This window comes from Melitaea cinxia, chromosome 6 (genome assembly GCF_905220565.1).
Source record: "Melitaea cinxia chromosome 6, ilMelCinx1.1, whole genome shotgun sequence".
NCBI lineage: Eukaryota > Metazoa > Arthropoda > Insecta > Lepidoptera > Nymphalidae > Melitaea > Melitaea cinxia.
Genome location: NC_059399.1, coordinates 4,330,597 through 4,353,273, shown reverse-complemented (window position 1 = coordinate 4,353,273; position 22,677 = coordinate 4,330,597). Strand labels below are relative to the sequence as shown.

Below are 22,677 nucleotides of genomic sequence, written 5' to 3'. Positions count from 1 at the left end.
TAATTACTTTAATAATAAAATTTGAAATATAGTTTGAAAACTGAGTATTATTAAAGAAACGAAAATGATAAATAAAAACTTTGCAACTGGAAGATGAAATATATCCGTAGTTAGGAAAATAAAGTTTTGTTATATTTAACAACAAATTAATATAACTTAATATTTGTTTTTATACCATAAAATAAATATTTTGTACTTTTATATTAGAGCGTTTCAGAACATTACATAAAATTACGTAAGTGTATAAAGAAATTCTTAAAATATTCTAAACCGAAATGAAATTTTGATTTCAAATTCAATATACCTACATGCTAAATATCAAACACTAGATGTCGCTCGGAGCTTAGATATTAATGGCTTTTCTTCCGCTATTAGAGTCAACGCTATATTTTATAGCCTATGTTATTTGGATAATGTATTCTTGTAATATCCAGCCTTATGTGATTTGAAATATACATACATTTGCATGTAATGATGCACTTACGTCAAATACTATTCATTTACCCTAAGCTTCTACGGTGAAAGCATATGTAATAATAATATTTGAATATCTAAATGCATTTCTGTATGTGTCTTAATATTATTTCCCTATTTATATGCAATGAACGTGTAAACAAATATGCATAGGTATGTATATAAGGATTTCCTATTACTAATATGTTCATGTTTCATTTACTGCTGTTTAATTACGATAATATTTGCATAAAATACCAATTAGGCTACATTGTTAAAAATATCCAAGGGAAAGAGCATTTATTTTGTCTTTTTATATACACATTGAGGTATCCTTTTAGTTGTACAGTTGTGGATGTTTAAAAACATATCACAAGAGCAATTTAATTGTGATAAATGTTTACGTTATATATAAATATATGAAGAAATACTGAATATTGAAGTAAGAGTTTCAGTATTATTTATATATAATATAAAAATAGCTACACTTGAATTTAATTTGCTCAGGTTCATTAAATAACAAATAAAATATAAACTTCTATTCGGGACAATAGAAATAAATGATTTTTTTATACGATTCAAATTGTGAGGTGTTTATTTCGTTGTAATTAGTAAGTGTAGTCCAATTTTATTCATTATTTTGCCCAGGATATTAAATATATTTTGAATTTGTTTTGTAAAAATGTCAAGTTTCAAATTTGTTTGGTCAGATATTAAATATATTTTAAATAGTTCTCTATGTATATATTCATTAGTTATTTAATTCATTATTATTTATTATAATGTGCTTAAAAAAGAAGAATAATAAATTAATTTCCGAATGCTATCTTTAGTCTGTGGGATAAGCGTGTAGTTGCGAGCACAGCGCCTTCTATATTCCTTTCGATCCCACTTGCTTGAGCCTCGTCAATACACTGTTTGGTATCTCTGATAAATCTACGTTAAAACATCAGCATCAGTACACTCAGTATTACGTCCAAATATAGACACTCGTACATACTTTATATACATAATGTATGTATATGATATGATCTACATCTGAGAACTAGCACACGCAAGTAATTATAAGATAACGGCTACCAAGTGTTTTTATTAAATAATTCACATAAACATCATATCATTGCCGTTTTATTACGTGCAATTTGTTATAGTTTTATGCTTGCAAGATCAATCTAGATACACACATTAACAACGAGAAAACTAGAAAGTCAAGAATATTCACTAGTTACGTCAACTCATGAATAATGATAGTTCATTCTGTAAAACATATACATGTATATTACAATTGATAAATACTTGAACATATTATTTAACAAGTGATAATTAGTTTTATTAAGAGTTTTTTTTTTATTTATCATTGCATTTAATTATAATTTGTACCTTTTTTTGACCCAGGGTAAATCCCTAACGTATACCTGCAGCCCGGTGGAGCTGGAGGGTATGTCTCATTCGCACAGACTAAAACATTTAAAGTGTTCTTTCGACACGCCTAGGCGGAATCACGGGGTTCGCGGTTGCACTTCCGCGATCCCGCTAGCGGTTGCCCAAAGGGCTCGTCGCGATTAGTAACTACTGAGAGGCTCCCTCGAACACAAAGGTCCCTTCTCAGGGCTGTGCAACGAAGACGATACGTCCCCCAATCTATCGCCCGCTAGTCTGGCGTTACGGCGGCAGATTGGCCAAGTAGGCCCTACATCGCCGACCGCGTCTTTCGCGACGAATCGGGAGCGAGTTTGGGTCTTGTCTCGCTCCCGTTCGTCCGCTTCCTTCTGCAGCATTATAGATTTGCAAAAGAAGGAAACTGCATCCCACTTTTATTTACTGTCGACCATGGATGGCCTTAATTTAAGCCGACAGTGAGAGGTCCGGGTCAATAACTGCCGATAAGACGGCGCGCTCCTCGCTCCACGCTGGACAGTCCGCTCACGTGTGCTCCGCTGTGTCCTCAGCGCCGACGTGGTAGTGATGATACTCCGGCGTCGACTCCCGCCCAAACACTCGGCACAAGTAGCGGTTGAAGCAGCCGTGCTCGTTCAGAATCTGTGCCAAGTGGAACGACACTGCACCGTGTCTTCTTTCAACCCAGCCGCGCAGGCAGGGTCGAATTGCCATCACCAGCTACCGGCTTACTTATAGATTTTCTAGGCTGGCAGAAAAGGTCGTCGCGAGCCACTTTCCTCCATCGCACGACCTCTTTCGGAAGAGGTGGTTCCTCTCTCAGGCGCCCTCCGTCGTGCGCCAGAAGACCGTTGCGAGAACTTCGGCCTCCGATTCCCACGGATGGCTGCGGGCAAGAAGGCACGAAGACACTGTACGGCACGCTCGTGCGACTCGCAGAGCGATAGCAAGCTGAGGCTGTTGCATCAATGGCTGATGTTAATTGTTTAAAAAAAATTAAGCAATGAAAGTCTTTGAGAAAAATCTTATTGTTACTTATTTATATTAAATCCAGAAGATTTATGAATACGGGATAAAATTTTCCGTGACGTCTAACATAAACAGCAAAAACAAGCTTAATCATTTCAATGTGGACATGCATCGAAAATCCGTAAAATGTAGGCTAATTTTTACATATTAAAATAGAATTTAAACGGTTAATTTATTTAAAATAAGGGCTATTAAATATCGTTTTAATGCTTGTAATAAAGGCTTAAGAAATACTTATATTGTTGAGTCTGGCTCAAAATCCTGTAAATATGCTAAATCAAGTGTGGGGTTCTTTACAAACACAAAAGGTGTAACACGTTTTAGTACAAATACTGATTAGCCTAAACATTCAGTGGTTACACTTTGATCCGCAATTTAATACGATAACCTGCAGCCGTGTTGTGTACTCATCCCTTACATAAAACGCTGATTATACGTAAATGTAGGCTTATATTTCGTGTGTGAACTTTTGTTTTTTTATTTTATTTTTATACAACTAGGTCGGCTCACCTGACGGTATGCAATTACCGTAGCTTATAGACGCTTGCTATACCAAAAGAGCATCGCAAACGCGATCGACTCTACCCCCAATCCTCCGGGAGCTCTAGTCACCTTATTCACTAAAGGACCACAGCACTGCCTTAAAGTAATATTATTTAGCTGTGATGTGAGAGGTATTTTCCCAGTCGAGCTGCTCTAGATTTTGAGAATATTTCCTGCTGTGCCTACCTCATCTAACTTCTACCTACCTACCTACCTCAGAAATTAACATTCACCGTATAAAAGAGGTCGTATATATCTATGAATCGTTTGTCTTACGTGTCTATGAATTAAAGCTAAGTAAAAGTTTAATGTAACGAATAATAAAGCGCGATCTTTTATTTATTAACTACTAGCTGATTCAGAAAACTTTGTGCAGCCAATCTTTTATTTGTGAATATATCGACTTTTTTAAATTTATTTTATGCACAACTTGTTCTGACAATAACGAACGCAAAAAAAAGAATTATCCAATTTGGTTCTATCACTTGAAATTATTCGCGTATATACCAACATTTCGTCGATTAGTTTGTATACGTACATAAATATATGTCTCAAAAAAGGTCTTATAAACGATATAAATAAATAAATAAATAACAACAACAATTTCTAAAAGTATTCAAGTTCATGATAGAATAGGTTGATAAGGAAAAATAATAGCAGGTATAATCTATCTTCACATATAATAATATGGTAGGAAAGTCTGGACTGTACATTGAATATTTTTTTTTAAGAATTCTTGGGGTGTGATCTACAATCGATACCGAAGCCAAAAATATAGTTTTTAGAATTTTTGTCTGTTTGTCTGTATCTATGTCCGGGATAAACTCAAAAAGTACTGCATGGATTTACTTCAAATTTGGCACGAATATTATTTAGAAGTTGGGTCAACATATAGGCTACATATTATCACGCTATCACCTACGGGGAACGAGTAGTGAACCTTTATTTCTTCAACGCATTCTGTAACAACGTGTAATCTAACGACGCATATTTGAATGTTGTTGTTATTATGTTAATAACCATGTCATAAGCTAGTTTCACACTATAAATAAAGACATTCTGTAGTATATTTATTATCAGCATTGCACCCGTGCGAAGCCGGGTCGGTCGTAATATAATCCGTCATAAAAAAATTATAATATTGAATGGGTAGATTTAGATGATTAAGTTAATTTTAATATTGCGGCTCAAGTGGCAATCCCTTTGATTATTATTAATTGATAGATATTTTAAGTCAAATTGACTTCCCTGATTTGTGTGTGTGTATGTGTGCGTGCGTGTTTGTTTGCGCTCGTGCGTGCGTGCTTGTGGGTGCGTATGCGTGTGAGTGAGTGAGTGTGAGTGTGAGTGTGAGTGTGAGTGTGAGTGTGAGTGTGAGTGTGAGTGTGAGTGTGAGTGTGAGTGTGAGTGTGAGTGTGAGTGTGAGTGTGAGTGTGAGTGAGTGTGAGTGTGAGTGTGAGTGTGAGTGTGTGTGTGTGTGTGTGAGTGTGAGTGTGAGTGTGAGTGTGAGTGTGAGTGCGAGTGCGAGTGTGAGTGTGAGTGTGAGTGTGAGTGTGAGTGTGAGTGTGAGTGTGAGTGTGAGTGTGAGTGTGAGTGTGAGTGTGAGTGTGAGTGAGTGTGAGTGTGAGTGTGAGTGTGTGTGTGTGTGTGTGTGTGTGTGTGTGTGTGTGTGTGTGTGTGTGTGTGGGTGGGTGGGTGGGTGTGTGTGCGCGTGTGTATATAAAATATAGTAAATATTGTAATCGGGTTATTTTAAACACAAAAATGGAAAGTCTAATTTAAGATTAGCTCCATGATTTATTTTAACACTAGCGACCCCTGTCCGTGCATATTTTTTACACGATTAGTAATCACCAACATGTCATATACTCGTACCTTCTCCAAAACACGTAACATCTTATGATATAAGCATTATTTCTATCGGTTCAGTAGTTTTCGCAGTATAACCGAACAAAAAAAACTCCATTTATTAGTAGAAATTCTGCTAATATTATGAATACGAAAGTTTGTGAGGATGGATGGATCGATTGATGTTTGTAACTCTGTCACACAAAAACTAGTGTTCAGATTCTACGGTTATATAAATAATAACAAAAAGAATAACACACAGGGTACTGTGGTAAATAGGTATTATTTCCATGTATATTTGTAAAAAAAATAGCGTCGACTGTTACCTATAACACAAGCTTGTTATACCTTAAAAACACAAAAAAAGTAAATAATGTACTATTCATTTAATTAGTGACGTTCTAAAAATAGATCTTGTTTTGTACTTCACGATAACGTGACGTAAATAGCTGTTAAGGACAAGTGCTCTGTGCCTGACGAGCTCTTCGCTTAGCTCGCCTTAAGCCGCTCACATCAAGTCTCACTCTGTAAGGCAATTTAGCTGGGAGCTAGCAGCTTCTATAGTCAAGTGTAGTTTGATGACTAGTTTTAGCTTAGTAGATTATGTGATAACAAGCTGTGTAAATGACTCTTATCTATACTGTTATTTTCGTTGTTGAGACTAATTGTACACTTAATTGATACTCAAGCTCACCAATGTAGAGTGTCTTAAAGGTTGACTTTGATGACCGAATCACTAGTTAATAAGATGCTTATCATTATCAATACATGTAATAAAAATGTAACGCATCGCTGTCTGTACATGGAAGATATATATATATATATATATATATATATATATATATATATATATATATATATATATATATATATATATATATATAGAAAAAAATATGATTGTGACTTTTATCAACGCAAATAGTACCCAAAACTATGATTGTTAGAATTTTTGTCTGTTTGTCTATGCCTTTATGCACGCTAATCTCAGAAACGGCTTATCCGATTTAGATGCGGTTTGCAATAATATATCGTGACTAGGGTATTGTAGGCTTCACTTACATTTAGTTTTTTTTTTGTTTCTTGTCAATTGGTTCATAAATAAAAAAGTTATGTCAATTTAAAGAATCAGGTTTAAGATGTAAATACCCAAAACGCGGATGAAGTCGTGCGCACAGCTAGTATTATAATATATATAAGGTAACCTCTAGGTAATAAAAGAAACACCTATGAATAACGAAACATATCCTCCTAATATTTAATGTTGAAGTTACCATTTGAATCTTACAAGTGCTCTATATGGTAGTATCGAATTTAAATAAAACTTTCAGTACCAAAAGTGACAAAAGAATTCATTTTAAAATATATAATTATGCTTCGTTCTGAAGTAACGTATGAGTGTTATATGTAAATTTTTCATTTTTCAGAAATCGTGATAATTCAAAGGTAGGTCGTTGACCCACATCAGGTACTTTTCATCTTGTTAAATAAAGGATTTCCCAAAGGATATTAAGATTTATTTATCTCCATATCTAAAGCTCAAGAGAAGTCCGAACGTTGCTATATCTAATATACATATAAAGTTCTCGTGTTAGGGACCAAACTCCTCCGAAACGGCTTAACCGATTCTTATGTTTTTTTTTTTAATATTTGGTAGATCTGAGAATCGGTGGTAAACTACTTATTAAACCCCTAAGCTATAAGGGTGGCCCACCACATAATATATATTTTTCATTTTTTTGGCATTTTATACTTTTATTTTATTGTGATTAAGCAGTTAAAAATAAGTACAACCCTAAATTTTCACTCTGCTACCATTAATACATGGTGTATTCCTCTGCCCTGAGGATGTTTGGAAGAGTTTTTAGCGATTAGGCAGCCTTTTGTTCTTATCTCCTTTTTTTTGTAATATTGCTTATTTTGGTGTGCATAAGAGTTATTGTAATATTGTATATTTTTAATGTTAACAATGTATGTGTGTTTGTTGTAATATAGAACAACCTAATTTTATGATATGATAATCATTACAGCCTATACAGTCCACTGCTGGACATAGGCCTCCACAAGTTTACGCTAAAACTAACGTGAACTCATGTGTTTTGCCCATAGTCACCACGCTGGGCAGGCGGGTTGGTGACCGCAGGGCTGGCTTTGTCGCACCGAAGACGCTGCTGCCCGTCTTCGGCCTGCGTATTTCAAAGCCAGCAGTTGGATGGTTATCCCGCCACCGGTCGGCTTTTTAAGTTCCAAGGTGGTAGCGGAACTGTGTTATCCCTTAGTCGCCTCTTACGACACCCACGGGAAGAGAGAGGGTGGCTATATTCTTTAGTACCGTAGCCACACAGTTCATGATATGATAAATTTATATTTATTTATAGGTATATTAATACGTGAAACATAATCTTTGTACCCCTTTTTACGAAAATTGCGCGGACGGGGTATGAAATTTCGCACTTATAATTCATATAGAAAAAGAGTGCATAATGCTAATATTTTTTTTTAATTATGCATAAAAATACATTACATCAACAAACATTCCACACACTACCATGTATTTGACACCTACACGCGTAAATACTCTTTTGTTTATTATTATAGAAGTATAGTTTTTGACAACAGAACCTTAATAATGTCCAAACTTATAATTTAAATTAATCATGGTCGACTTTCGATCACTGGACGACCATTAGTTTGTGATATATGCATGAGCTGTACCTGGGTTGAGGTATACCAGTTTGTCACGACATGCAGTTGATTTTCATCTTTTTAAGAGTGTATGCTACCTCAAATTGCTTATTTTCCACTCGGTAGGATGTCCATATCTTCCAAACTACTGAATACTTAAGTTTGAAATTTATGTATGGTAAAGTTCAGGACATAAACTATCTTTCATATGTTTCGAAAACACGATTCCATAAAATTTTCTCGATACAAAAAAAGCGCAAAGTTACCTCTATTTTTGTATTAAAACCTTAATATCTCAGTAAATATACAAGTTATGGACTTGAGATTAAGCATGGTAATTGAAATAAGTATGAAGAACATTTTATATGTTGCGTTTAAAAAAAAATAACTATTGATAATGTTTGTGGGGAGAAAATACATATAATTCGCGCGATGAACAACCAAGCGCTCTCAATTCTCATGTGTATTTAGTACGGGTGAAATCTGAATTTGAGCTGAGGTAGTGTAGCCCCTTAATGAAAACTTTAATCATTTTATACCAGCTACTATAAATATAATTAATCCCCAATAGTGTTAATATTATTGACATATTAAAAGTAACAATAATATACATAGTAATAAAAATATCTAAGAAATGTATGTTATATTCCATATTATGTTATATATGTTATACATTTTCACAAGTATTATGTTAAGATTTTTTATTGTAGTGGTATTTTTTTAAATAGGTCTTTCATAATTTTTAATTACTTTTGTATTGAACGCATCCATTATTTACACCGTTCATGTGAAGTAATATGTATCTGTTAATTTACTTATTTAATTCGAATTATCATTTTTTCATGTAGATCAATTTATTATTCTAGTCTAGAAGTGAACCGGCTACAAATTTTCACACATAGCAATTACTATTTGACATCTGCAACCAATAAGGATCAGCCAAAATATTGAAATTTTTATACCGAGTATTGCTGTGAAGGGTTATGACAGTTATTGGAACCAGAATTCAACGTGTTCCATATGCGGAGGCAAAACTGATAGGAGAAAAAAATTCACTTCCCATCAAATATTTATACGAATAAAAGTTCTTGATTGAACAAAATCATGATCTGCATTCCCGATAAGTTTTTTTTTTTAATAAATACAACATACACACACGGTCATCTGTTCTTAAAGTAAGCAACTTACAATTATGCTATGACGACGTGTGAGCGCAGCAGTCACAGTACTGGATGTTGCGTTGGTGGTGGCAGGTTCAATCCCCGCTCACGACAGACATTTGTTTTGGGCATATCGATGTTTGTCGTGGTCTGGACATTTGTGCTTGTGTATTGTGTGTTTCCGGACCCCCGACACAGGAGAAAATCCTACTGGGGGCCGTTGAGTGTGAAGCGTTTATTATTTATTATTATCACAGCAGCTGGGTGAAATGCTAGCAGACGCGGATTTGATTCACATACTTGAGAAATATTTGTAAAGACCCTACATGTGTTTATTGAATGTGCGTTTATCCTTATACGTTGAGTGTTTCTGGTGTTTCTGGACTAGTGATGCAAATTGATATCCTGATGGGGGCCGTTGAGAGTAAGGTGTTTATTTATTACTATTTATAATGATGACGTAACTTTGAGATATACACCTGAATCGTTAAAGCACGTTAATTAGTCTGAGTTAATCCTATTATTACCTAAGTTGAGTTCAGTGTGAGGTGTAAGGTGCGCTAGTCTAAAACTTACAAATACATAGGAAATGAGGAAACTGCAATAAGAGAAACTAAGAGAAAAATAACAGAGACATTCATGGAAAAGTAGTAAAAATTAAATAAAAAAAAATCAAAATAGAACAATGTTAAATTTTACTATTTGTTCTGTATAAAAGCTACATATTGTTTTTATGAAGTTTAAAAATTAAAGTTTTATTTTTCATTTAATTTAATTATTAATTCTTTTTTTTTTTCTACTCGAAAGCAGCATTATTTAATAGTCGTTTGTATGAGGCACCTCCCCAGTGGAGTTGCTTAATTTTGAGTTAGATATTTCCAGCTATGCTCACCACCACCCTTTTGGCTTATTGTGCTTTAAATAATCAAATAATGTCAAAAATAATTTTATACAATTTCGGGTACTAAATAAGTATTTTTCATTTCTACTACAAACGTATAAAACTTATTCGCTCTGAAATAAAACTCCGCGGTTTCGATATTTTGTTAGGAGAATAATTTCCAAGCTAATTTTTTTTTCTGTCGAGTCACAAAAGTTAAAACGCAAGGGACTGTAGCTTTTAATACTTTTTCAAAGGAATGCGAGTTACGTTCGCTTCGTCACGGGTACTTACTTGCTTTGAGAGACGAAGGGGACAGTTAATAGACAAAGTTTTAAATTTACTTTATATAGTTAACTCAAGTCTGCTACGTGACAAAATATTGTCATCAGGTATTGAATTATCATTACTATATTTATCAGGATATGATACAAATTTTAAATAATGATAAACTAATTTTTATTTATAATTGGATATTTTTGATTAAATTATATAATTCTATTTATATTTCATATATAATTTATGTAACGTTATAAGGTAACATTTATAAACATAATAAATTTTAATTTGATTTAATCAAACTTAATATTCTCAGTTCGGCTAGCGAGAAGCGATTCAGCAGTTTACATGTGTCTTAAGTGGAAAAATGTACTGTGGAGAAACGCGAGAGGCGTCCACGGTCCGATGCGCACTTTTTACATGAAATGTGGCCTCACTGACAGCGTTCGAGAAACGGTTTTATGACTTTATATAAACCTTTGTTTGTCTGTTATTACTATGGATATTTATTATTATGTTTTGTATGACTAAGTCAACAATCAAGCGTACCGCTCACCTGACGGTAAGCGAGTACCGTAGCTTATAGACGTCGGCAACACCAGAAGTATCGCAAGCACATTGCCAACACTACCCCCAAACTTTCCAAGGAGCTTTGGCTACCTTACTCACCACAGAAATGCAACACTACTAGAAGTAGTACAAACTGTACTTGAGAACAGGGTCATTTAACTGTGAGCTTTGGTCTACTGCAAAGCTGAGGTACTTTCCAAGTCAAGCGGCTCCAGTACTTCCTACTCCACTACTTCAATTAATTTTTTTCTTGAAACTGTGGGAATATCATGGGGAACAATCAGTTTTCAATATTTTAAAATATTTTATAATTATCGGTCAGGTAAGGCCAAATTAACGTCCAGGATTAAATTGTCAAAATAACACGGTTGAGTCTTTGCGTGTAATTTTCAGTTTAAATATCTACAGAAAAAAAATTGACTCTGTAAATAATTATTTGTACTCTGAAAAATATTAGTTTACAGCTTAACATAGAACTTATCATAATTAGCAAAATGGCGATTTAAAACTACTATAAATAAAACCCGAACATGTCGAGTTTGAAGCGAAGTTGAACGCTTCGTGACCAAAATGAATATTTTTTAAATAAAGGAACCTGGCTTAAAAGCCATACATACGAGTAAGTCATTTCAACATATACACAACTATGAAGTTATCTATACCCGTCAGTTGCACCGTCAACGGTACTTGACACGACTGAACTACCCTTGCCTTTGGTCTTTTTACAAAATAAAAATTATAGTGCTTTAAAAGGAAACATTTTTAATTCGTCCTCCTCTTTTACGTGTTCCTGTACTTGTAAAGATTTTATCTTTGTGTGATATTGCTTACGATAATTGATTAGTTATCGTTTTATTTAGATTTCAAAAATAAGGTTTCTATACTATACATTGTAGTTAAATATATCATACATATAATCACGCCTCTTTCCAGTAGGGGTAGGCAGAGACTACTTCTTTCCACTTGCTACGATCCTTACGTACTTGTTTCGCTTCCTCCACTTTCATTATTCCCTTCATACATAATCTTCGGCTTAGGGTACTCTTGACCTAGCCTTTTATCAAGACGTCCCTTATTTGGTCTCAAAACGTCCGCCTAGGTCTACCCCTTCCAACACTTCCATTCACACTCGCCTTACACACTTTTTTCGTCAATCGTTCTTCACTCATTCTCTCGACAAGGCCAAGCCATCTGAGCATACCTTTCTCAATTTTTATCACTACATCTTCTTTCAGACCACAACGTTTCCTTATCTCACTACTTCTTATCCTGTTACTCAGTTAAAATATAATTATGTACAAAAGTTGTGTATTAGATAGTTAACTTATAAAAATCAACACTGTAATGTTGATTTATTTATCTTTTGTTTTTGTCCGCTACAAATCAATCCATTCAGAATATAGTTAAGCATATAATACGTAATGAATATATTATATTGTAGCAAACTAAGACTCGCGTGCGAGTAGTGACGCGATTCATAAGAGTGTAAACGCCTCTATTTCGCCTCGCGTATTGTCACTTGATCTTTTACGGTTGCGTATTGTTTTGAAGATTGACTCAAAGGATCTCGCAAACGACGCGAGACGTTCAGCGATTTTGAGGCAAGCTGTAAAACGATCAAAGGACTAAGTAGTCATGTTTCGCGCTTTGCTCCTTGATTCGTAACGTTCACTATTGTTATAAAGGATTCAAAGGACCTCGCAAGTGACGCGAGTCTATTATTTCCATTGATTTTGAGGCAAGCTGCGAAAATTGTGTAAGCACACTTGTCATGCCTCACGCCTCGCCTCTTCATTTGCAACGTTCACGAGTGTTTGTGATTCAAGTCAGAGTCAAGGATTACACGAGCTTTTTTATTTCTAGCGATTATGAGACAAGCTGCGATTATGAAAGCGCTTTTGTCTTACCTCGAACCTTGCCTCTTTTTTTTCTAACTTTGGCCCCTTTTTTTTTCGAAATGAGTCAAATGTCTTTGAAAGCGTTGCGAACTTGTTGTTACTCGCGCTCTAATTTAATTCATTATTAGTTAAATTGTTTTTAAAACGCGTAGTATTGAAAATAAATATATTGCCATGCTTTTACCACTGGCGGTAAAAAAAGATGAATGATTTTATTAGTCAGTCTCTTATACCAACCAGTCTTGGCTTTTCCGAAAAAATTGTTTTGCAGTTAGTTGATTGTCACCTCTTTTCTCGTCGATAAAGAAATAATAGTCATTGCTTTAAAATTAGCAGTACCATCATTACTGTAAATCTTATTCATTTATAACTTATCATCCCGTTACTATCATGATTACCCAAATTTTGCGATACCTTAACAGCTGATTAGGGAAAATAAAAATAAATTAGGATCAATCCGTGAGAGACTTAAAAAATTAAAAATTTATTTTTAAATCATTAAGAATTAAAATATATTAAACGTGTCTTAGCTTGAATTATAACATGTATGAAGGATTTTCAATATAAATTGAAATTGTTTTTTTTTTAGTATTTTTTACTGTAATTTTTTTATAAAGATGTGAGCTTAGTAAAGATACTTAAAACCATTAATATTACGACGACTACTGCAGCTGCAAACTAAGGTATAAACGTTTCAAGAGATTGTGGTAACAAATTATTTCCGTGCGAGCTATAGGTACTAATTGCAATATGAGCGCTACGAAAACTTATCTTACGAGTCGAGGTGCGTGGTACTATTCCAAATTAGTTGTTGGTTCACAAGGTGTTAATGATATGTGATTATAGGTAAATAATCGATGAATAATCGAATAAAGCAAATCTCAAATTTTAATGATATATATCGATTTTATATTACTTGTATAAAAGATAGCAATAAATCACAGTATATTATTTATAAGCACAGAACAAGGAGTTGTGTAACATTGTGTCATGTTACTAGAGCATAAAAGTATTCTAAATTTTAAACTAAATTTCGAATACCTAAATATATACTCAAAATAGTTTTACAATAATTTTTATATATTTTAAAGATTAATTATAATGATTTATCAAATCTAACAGATATGACAATTTCATGAAACATCATATATGGGGTACCATTTTGTATTATATCCATTCATTTAGTATGACATCCTAAAAAAGTTGAGGGACAGGGATAACGAAACTTTAATCTACGGCTTCCTTTGAAATAGAGAGTGCGTTGTTTCAAGGCCGCTATTTGTTTACAGGGGATCAAACGTCGCAAGAAAACTTTTCGTAAACAATTATATGTACACTACTTAACAAAAGTAAATAAATAGTATTAAAAATATACCTGTAATATCATTAAATGCTGTCAGTAATTTAATCACCTTTCTCGTGGATATCGTAATTGTTTTTTTTTTACGTTAGACGTATGTAATTTACTGTAATCATATTGTAATCATTTCTTTTATAAATATATAAATTTAATAACACTACGCAATCTAATAACATTTTTTTTTATTCAGCCTGTAATATGATATATAGCTGCTTGCTTACATAGGCTTTTTTCTCTATGTAAGAGAAGGTTCGAAGCTTAATCCACCACGCTGCTCCACTGCGGTCTTAATCACCCACGATATCATAGCGTAACTCTATTTTTAATCCTTTGTTCAAATAGCATCAAATTTGCAAATATTTTAATTATAGCATAACAATAAATAATCTTAATGTAAAAAGTATCTGATAACGGCGCTCGCTCTCCGTAATTCCAGTTAGGATTCGCTCCAGTTGCTGCGCTGGCTCGCTAATCGTCATGTGGGCGAGATCTTATGCGCAATACATATTTATATGTCGAAATGCGACGGCTTTTCTCGTTTCGTGTCGTAAAATTGTATATCGTTGAGAGCTTGCCTTGTGACATTTAAAATTTATGCTCTCGTAGAAGAATGTGAATATAAATGTACATATTTTTGTGTGATATGTATATCTATTTTTTTAAGATTGAATAAAAATATAAATATGTTTATTAAATTCATGACAGCTACAAAAACTACAAAAGCAAACAATAAAAACCAACGAAAAGATATATAAGATGTAAACTTACATGTTCATAAACTAATATTATAATCTAATCGTTTGTTATATTAAAAAAAAAAAATCTGTATGACATCAAGTAAAGTAAAGATAATAATTGGTAATATTTACATAGTAGCAAATTGAAATTGAGTATACATATATCAATCTAATATATATATGTGTATGAAATTAACTCATAATTTTTTGTAAAAAATATAAGTATTTTGATAACTTATCATCAAAGTATTAATAATTATTTGTAACAAGTGTAATTAGTTTGGTTTGCAATATTTATTGAACCCGAGAATAAGTTCTCGTATTGTAGTTTATAAAAGTGTGCGATGAAAACAAAGTTTTTTTTTAAGAAGAGTAAGAAGAAAGAATTTCAAGAAGAAGAAGAAGAGTAGTAAGAAGTTAAGAATAGTAATTTTTTGCTAAATTTAATTCCGAATGAACCTACCTATTTACGTAGTTTATACCTGTTTCTCTGGCAAATTTATTTTTATGTTACTTTATGTAAAAAAAAAACAACAAAAAGTTACGTTTATCAAATAATTTTCAAAATTTGGTTATTTACTCGTATATTTTGTTATTTCATATATAACCACAAAATTGATTATTGAAATTACTAAAGTTTGAGTTGAACCTACATAGCCATATACATTTATAGTTTAAAGAATATGAAAATAGAAAATATAACAAAAAATAAAAATAGTAATAGAATTCCTAGTAGTTGAAGCACAGCAATATTCCGCGTGGGTATTTATTATATTTTGCTGAATCAGCGCTCCTGTATACAGGAATATATTTCTCAACACGGCTTGTATCTCCTTATATTTTTTATATTGTGAACTGCATGCGGCTCGACTCGCTTTTATTTTCAACCAACAAATATTAGAAAATGTTTATAAACAAATTTATATCATATGTAAATAGTGAACCCAAGTTCACATTTTATTGTTACATATACCTGTCAATAAAAATAATTACTTAGTATTTATTGTATACCTACCCATTATTGTTATATATATGTCTAGACCGCATTAAAAATACCACATACAGTTTGAGGATGGATTACTGAGAACTTTCCTTAGTGTTATTGTAATCAATTATATATTATAAGGCACAGAAAAATTATAGAATAATCTTATTCTTAAATGCGTTAACCTAACTCTTAATAGCATCCTCAGTTATTAATGTTTTTATAATTTCCTATATCACAGCAAGTTGTGTACTGTGATAATCTAACAAACTGGAAGTTAGATTTACTTATATATATAATATCTATTACTAAATATGAATAGGCTACACACGCCGGCTACTACTTCCGATGTGTTGTAAATATGTAGCAACACTGGGCAACTTGAAATAAGATCGGCATTTGAATTATGTTAAAATAATATAATTATTATATTCTATATCTATGTATCGAAATGCGCATAACGAATATTCATCAAATCGGTAATTTTTTTTTCTGTTTTTTACTTTTAGGACAAGGTTCGTATTATAGAAAAAAAAAATACAGTCGAATTGAGAACCTCCTCCTTTTTTGGAAGTCGGTTAAAAATAAAAACAAAATCGATATAAGATTATTTACATCAAAATATTATCAAAATACGAACAAGCACATACTTTTTATTGTCGTTAGAACTTTCTTGTTATTGTTAACATTTTTAAAATGTTATATTAAATATCTATAATAAATGTTATATTAATACTGGCTGACCCCGCATACGTTGTTTTGCCATATATTTAATAAACCTTCTCAATCCACCCCCCCAATAACTTAGGGAAATGAAAAATAGATGTTGGCCGATTCTCAGACCTACCCGATATGCACCCAAAATTTCATAATATTTTATTTACCCTCTTACCCCCCCCCCCCCCCCACCTCTTATAACTTAGGGGTATGTAAAATAGATGTTGTTCGATTCTCAGATCTACCCGATATGCACACAAAATTTCATGAGAATCGGTCAAGCCGTTTCGGAGGAATTTAACTACAATCACCGCGACACGAGAATTTTATATATTAGATGTAGACGCCGCGTTGGCGCAACGGTCACAGCCATGGATTGTACCTGTTGCGCTGGCGTTTGCGGGTTCGATCCCGCACAAAACCAACATTTATATTGGCCATACTGGTGATTATCGTGGTCTGGGTGTTTGTGCAGTCTTTGTGAGTCTCCCCACCGTGCTTCGGAGAGCACGTTAATCCGTCGGTCCCGGTTGTTATCATGTATACCTGATAGCGATCGTTAGTCATAGTAGGGAATATATCCGCCAACCCGCATTGGAGCAGCGTGGTGGATTAAGCTCTGATCCTTCTCCTACATGGGGAAAGAGGCCTATGACCAATAGTGGGATATTACAGGCTGAAGCAGATATTAAATATGTAGCTTTGTATTAAAATAATGTAATTGGATTAATTACATGATTTTTACTGTCGTTAGAAGTCTTTTTGTTGTTGTTTACATTTCTTGAGTGTTATATATGTTGCAGTCAGAACTCTTAACCAGTCAAAAGTACTATTGACTAGCGAAATCAGTCAAAAATACTTTTGACTGGACAAGTTGGTCAAAAGTGGTTTTGACTGAAAATTATTGGTTATTAGTACTTTTGACTGCAAATTCGTGGTTAAAAATACTTTTGACTGACGCTCTCCGTCAAAAGTATTTTTAACTGCAAAAAAGCGTCAGTCAAAAGCACTATTAACTCGTTAGATGTGAATAAATTTAGTCAAATGATCCTGATAAACCATAATAAATTTATGCCCACGATCTTCTTACAACTGCATGTCAATCAGATCGACTTGGCGACAGCGGCTGTTCATTTCAGTGTGCAGGATCGGTTTCTAAACCTGACCCATCCTTTTCTTGCTTTTCTTCCTTTGGCATACTTCGCACATTGATAAATATATATTAATCATTTCTTTTGTAATATTAGCGTACTTTTTTACCGTTTCATTCTTAAGTCTATCGCGACCACCGTGCCCTATATGAGCAGCATCAATAATGTCGTAGATTTCCTCAGCCGGCAAAAATATTTGACAGGTTCTGTGTTTGTAATTAATTTTTTTATACCACAAACTTCAATGTGTTAAAGCGTTGTAGTCTACTGTACTGTAATGGTGTTTCCTTTTCATCAAATTTCGCGTCTTCCACATCCATTGCAAACTTTTAAAATTTTTCTTTTGTCATCACATTGAAATGACTATCTTTCATATCTTCCATCGCTAAAATTCTTTGCAAAAAGTAGGCACTCATTTTTGTTCTAATATCAGCACGTTCTTCACTAGTAATGAGTAATATAAAAGTTTATATGTGCGTTTGTCGTTATTTTTATCGACCACCTTAACTTTTTAAGAGTTTTGACTGATAGAACCAGTCAAAACCACTTTTGACGGAATCATTTAGTCAAAAGTACTTTTAACCAGCTCCATTGGGCAAAAGTACTTTTAACTGTTATTTTAGTCAAAAGTATTATTGACTAAAGCAAACGGTCAAAAGTACTTCTGACTGATTTTCCTAGTCAATAGTGCTTTTGACTGGTTAAGAGTTTTGACTGCAACATATATAACATAAAATAATCTATACATATAATAAAATGGTAGAAAAGTCAAAACTGTACATTAAATATTTTTTTTAAAGAATACTTGGGATGTGATCAACAATCGATACTGAAGCCAAAAATATAGTTTTTAGAATTTTTGTCTGTTTGTCTGTATGTATGTCCGGGATAAACTCAAAAAGTACTGCATGGGTTTACTTCAAATTTGGCACGAATATTATTAAGAAGTCGGGTCAACATATAGGCTACATATTATCACGCTATCACCTACGGGGAACGAGCAGTGAACCTTTATTTCTTCAACGCATTCTGTAACAACGCGTAATCTAACGACGCATATTTGAATGTTGTTGTTATCATGTTAAAAACCATGTCATAAGCTAGCTTCACACTATAAATAAAGACATTCTGTAGTATATGTAGTATCAGCATTGCACCCGTGCGAAGCCGGGGCGGGTCGCTAGTTTTAAATAAACTTCATAAACTTCAAAATTTTATCGCGTGTAGTAAAGATAGTTTATACCTCAACTCTGAACATATTTCGACTGAAGTTCGGTTGAGTTTCGTAATTAAAAAAGTCTAAATACGAGATCTAGTGCCACTTTTAATGTCTTTTGGAGTCAAGCCTTTAACTAGGGAGGTTGAGTGTAATCCAGTAGCCAAGCACCTCTACGGTTTGTGGGGGCGAGTATGCGAAATTATTATTAATTTTTTATTTTAATTTTTTTTTAAATCTACTATCTACGTTTATTATTATTGAATATTTTTTATGAACTTTAGATTTTTTTTTTGTATTTTGCATATAATTTTTTTGTAAACCACATATACATTACGATGAACCAACTTTTTCGGATTTTCTCTTGTTTTATTAAGTTTTTTAGATGCCCGAGCTTTCGAACGACCAGTTCTCCGGGAACTGTGGTTGCTGTAAAGTATCCAAAACGTCGGGCATCTAAAAAACTTAATAAACCCTCATAAAATACGAAAAAGTGGTTTCATTGTAAAGAGTGAAATTCGCGTAAACATTAGAAAACAATACACAAATACATTATTAAATATGCATTTTAAGACATTTACAGATATCACAATGGGCGTATAACGTTATGTAAATTAATATTTTAATTATTATTTAAAATAAAAACCTTTTCTAAGAATAATTTGGCACCTTACTTATATCACAGCCTCAGAACATTAATGCATCAAGTCAATTTTTTTTTAAATTTGCGCCTAAAAGACAATTTTGTTTTACCTTAACTAAAAATTACGATATAATATTTGCAAAAGTTATGCGCTTATATTATTTTTTTCTCTTCGGTTTCAACACTAAGGTTTGTAATAAATGTATTTTTGTGGTATGTGGGTAGTCTGGAAGAGATCACTAACTAATGATAAGACCGCCCGTTGCATGCGACGTAATTATTTTTTTTCCCTTTAAGCTTTATTCTTATGTAATTGTTATATGTTACCGTGTGCAATAAAGCTATTTATTATTATTTTTTTTATCAGATGTGACTACATTGTGCCAGTCATTTCGAATAATTGTTATAAATAAAGACACGTACCTATGCAACACCAACAAACGAAAAAATATACTTTGAAATAATAATAAATAAAATATTTTAAATACTAATATCCTTTTCGAATTGGACATTATTCTAACAATTACGAATACAACAAAAAATTATCCAGCCGATTGCGACTTATAAAGATTAAGATCATAAAAGAGTTTATACATTTTATAATTTAAATATACATTCAACGCCATTGTTTTAACAGAAACCTTTTTATTTTCAGCGTTCAAACGCAACTAAAAGTTTTTACTTTGCACGATTTTCGCATTTGACTACGCCATTTTACTTTTTTTCTACCAATTGAAACAGTAAAAATATACGAACGAATATCTTTTGGATATACACAAAATAGCGGTAACGCTTTTCAGAGTTTATAAGTCTAACAATTACTTGTAACTGTAGAAGTTCTATTTACTATTTGTAGTAAATAAGTACAAGTACTGGCAGCGGTTTGTTGAGAAGACTTTTATTTTTAAAAGAAATTTCTTGTACGATAATGGATAAACTATGTAAAGAGGTTTAACTTTTACTTTTTTTTTAAGAAAATAAAATCGGAAGAAAAGTTTTATTTTATCAGGTTCTTCATTCAAAATAAATTTAAAACAAACATCATAGATTTATTACGGTAATCGTATTTTTTTTATCTCAAAAAAATTAAACAAATGTGTTTTAAAACTGTGTGACCTGGAAACGCATTGAATGAAGATAATAAATCAAAATAAACATGTATATATATTTTTTATTTATGCATTGATGACTTTTATTTTGACCAGCTATAGATCTAAAGATATGTATGTTACAAAAAACAATTTCTTATTTTCATTGTCGTTCTATTCTAGTATATTGAAAAAAGAAAATTTATCGCGTTAACTCCTTGTACCTACTATAAATCATAATATGAAGTTTCTTCGAAAAATTTTCACAAGCAACTTATAGGAATATAAACCCTATGACTTAGGACATGGGCTACATATTCGTTTGTGAATGTATTATTTGTAGCTTTGTCTACGTTATGATTAATTAATACGTTGAATGGTTGATTGATAACCGTACCGTTAGAAAAGGTTGTTAACATTCCATTTATTCGCTTAGCAGAAAATTACTATATGCGGACATATTTAATTACTTCATCTAGTTTGACCTACTTAATAGTGAATCATTTTCTCTAAGATTCCCTAATAATTGTTCAGAATGATGTCTACTTTCATAACGAAGTTTATTCAACATGAGTAAATTTGATAAAGATATACTTGCTAATAAATTAATTTATTATTCGGCTATACAAATATTTACTTATTTATTTTAATATGAAATTATATTTGTATTTGTTTAGTGTGAATAAAGTGAAAAATGAGTGTGATTAAAAATATTTTAAAGTTTTTGTTAGCTTTGTTAAAACCTAAATTATATTTTGTTTTAATATATGGAACTGAGATAACAAATCGATTAAGTGTTGGACAAGAACTTATACCGTGCCTTAAAAAATATGATAAATGATGTTTACATGTCTGTTGTTTTATAGGATGCATTTATATTTTGTACAACTGTGTATTATAGCTATATAGTCTGTTTATATTTAGATGTTGTACCTGAGATATAAATTAATAAACAAGGATTCTTTGTCGTCGATCACTTACAGATAGTAATAAGCCTACCATGAAATTAAGTCGTTTCCGAAATTAGGTCGTTTCCCGCGCGACATAAACAACAAGTAACAAAATAACAAAGAAGAAACTTTTGTAAACGTTGATTTATAAATATGGCTAAATTATCATCAGAGAACGTGTAGCCTGAAACTAAATGACGTTGTACTTTGACTTGCTTTGAGATAGTTGAAGAATAGTCTTGATACTGATTGATTTTATTTATGTTTCTGTTGTTTTGTGCGTGTATGAATATGATAAACTAATTACAAAAGTTTAACTTTGTGTTCTTTATATTTTATGTATTAAAAGGTTCATATTACTTATTTTATATAATTAGTTTATATTAAAATCTTTGTGAAATTAATCCTGAAACCTGAAAGATAACCTATTCGTTTATTAGGTATTTATTTTAATATGAAATTATATTATCTTTGTATCTAAAGTAATTTTTATAGCTTATATTTTTCTGTCTCAACTGACAGTTAATAACTAGCTTTTTATAACATTAAAGAAACATATTTATTATGTATTTCATCCCTTACCTTCGCCTCCTACTGCAAGTTTTCCGTCGATCATGGGCGGGCGGGTCACTAGTCGCGCCCCCATCGCCGTCAACGCTGTGCCCCGCGCCCATCTTACCCCATACCACAAAACACCTCACAAACACGTATGACACCCAACACAAGAAACCGTACACACAATTAATACCCGGGTGTCTACAAACTGGCCACGTTTTGCCCGCACGGACAGCGCTGCGAATGTGAAATGTACCATCGCACGCGCATACCGCACACCTAACATTACTCTTAATTGTCCAACTTTGTATGACCGTCTTTAGTTTGGTTATTGTTTGAATTGAATTATCTCCTGTAATCTATTAAGGGCAATCATATCTAATAGAAGACGTCGGATGTTATAAATAGCTTAGTTCAATTGAGTTTTATAGTCTAATCAGAGGATTATATACATTTTGTACTGTTTGTCATTATTATGAATTTGTAGACTTAATTTTTCAATTAAATATGTCTGCATTATATGTCATTAATAATT

The 22,677-nt window shown here is 32.7% G+C and overlaps 1 protein-coding gene across 1 annotated transcript in view; it reads right to left on the bottom strand.

Annotated features, from left to right (window-relative positions):
• LOC123654212 (protein javelin) overlaps positions 1–22,407 on the bottom strand; it is a 122,306-nt gene extending 99,899 nt beyond the window's left edge. Inside the window, exon 1 of the mRNA XM_045590129.1 lies at positions 22,170–22,407. Coding sequence (XP_045446085.1) covers positions 22,170–22,261 — 92 coding nt within the window. The 5' untranslated portion in view covers positions 22,262–22,407. The remainder of the gene's footprint in view (positions 1–22,169) is intronic.
• Positions 22,408–22,677: the final 270 nt, after the last annotated feature.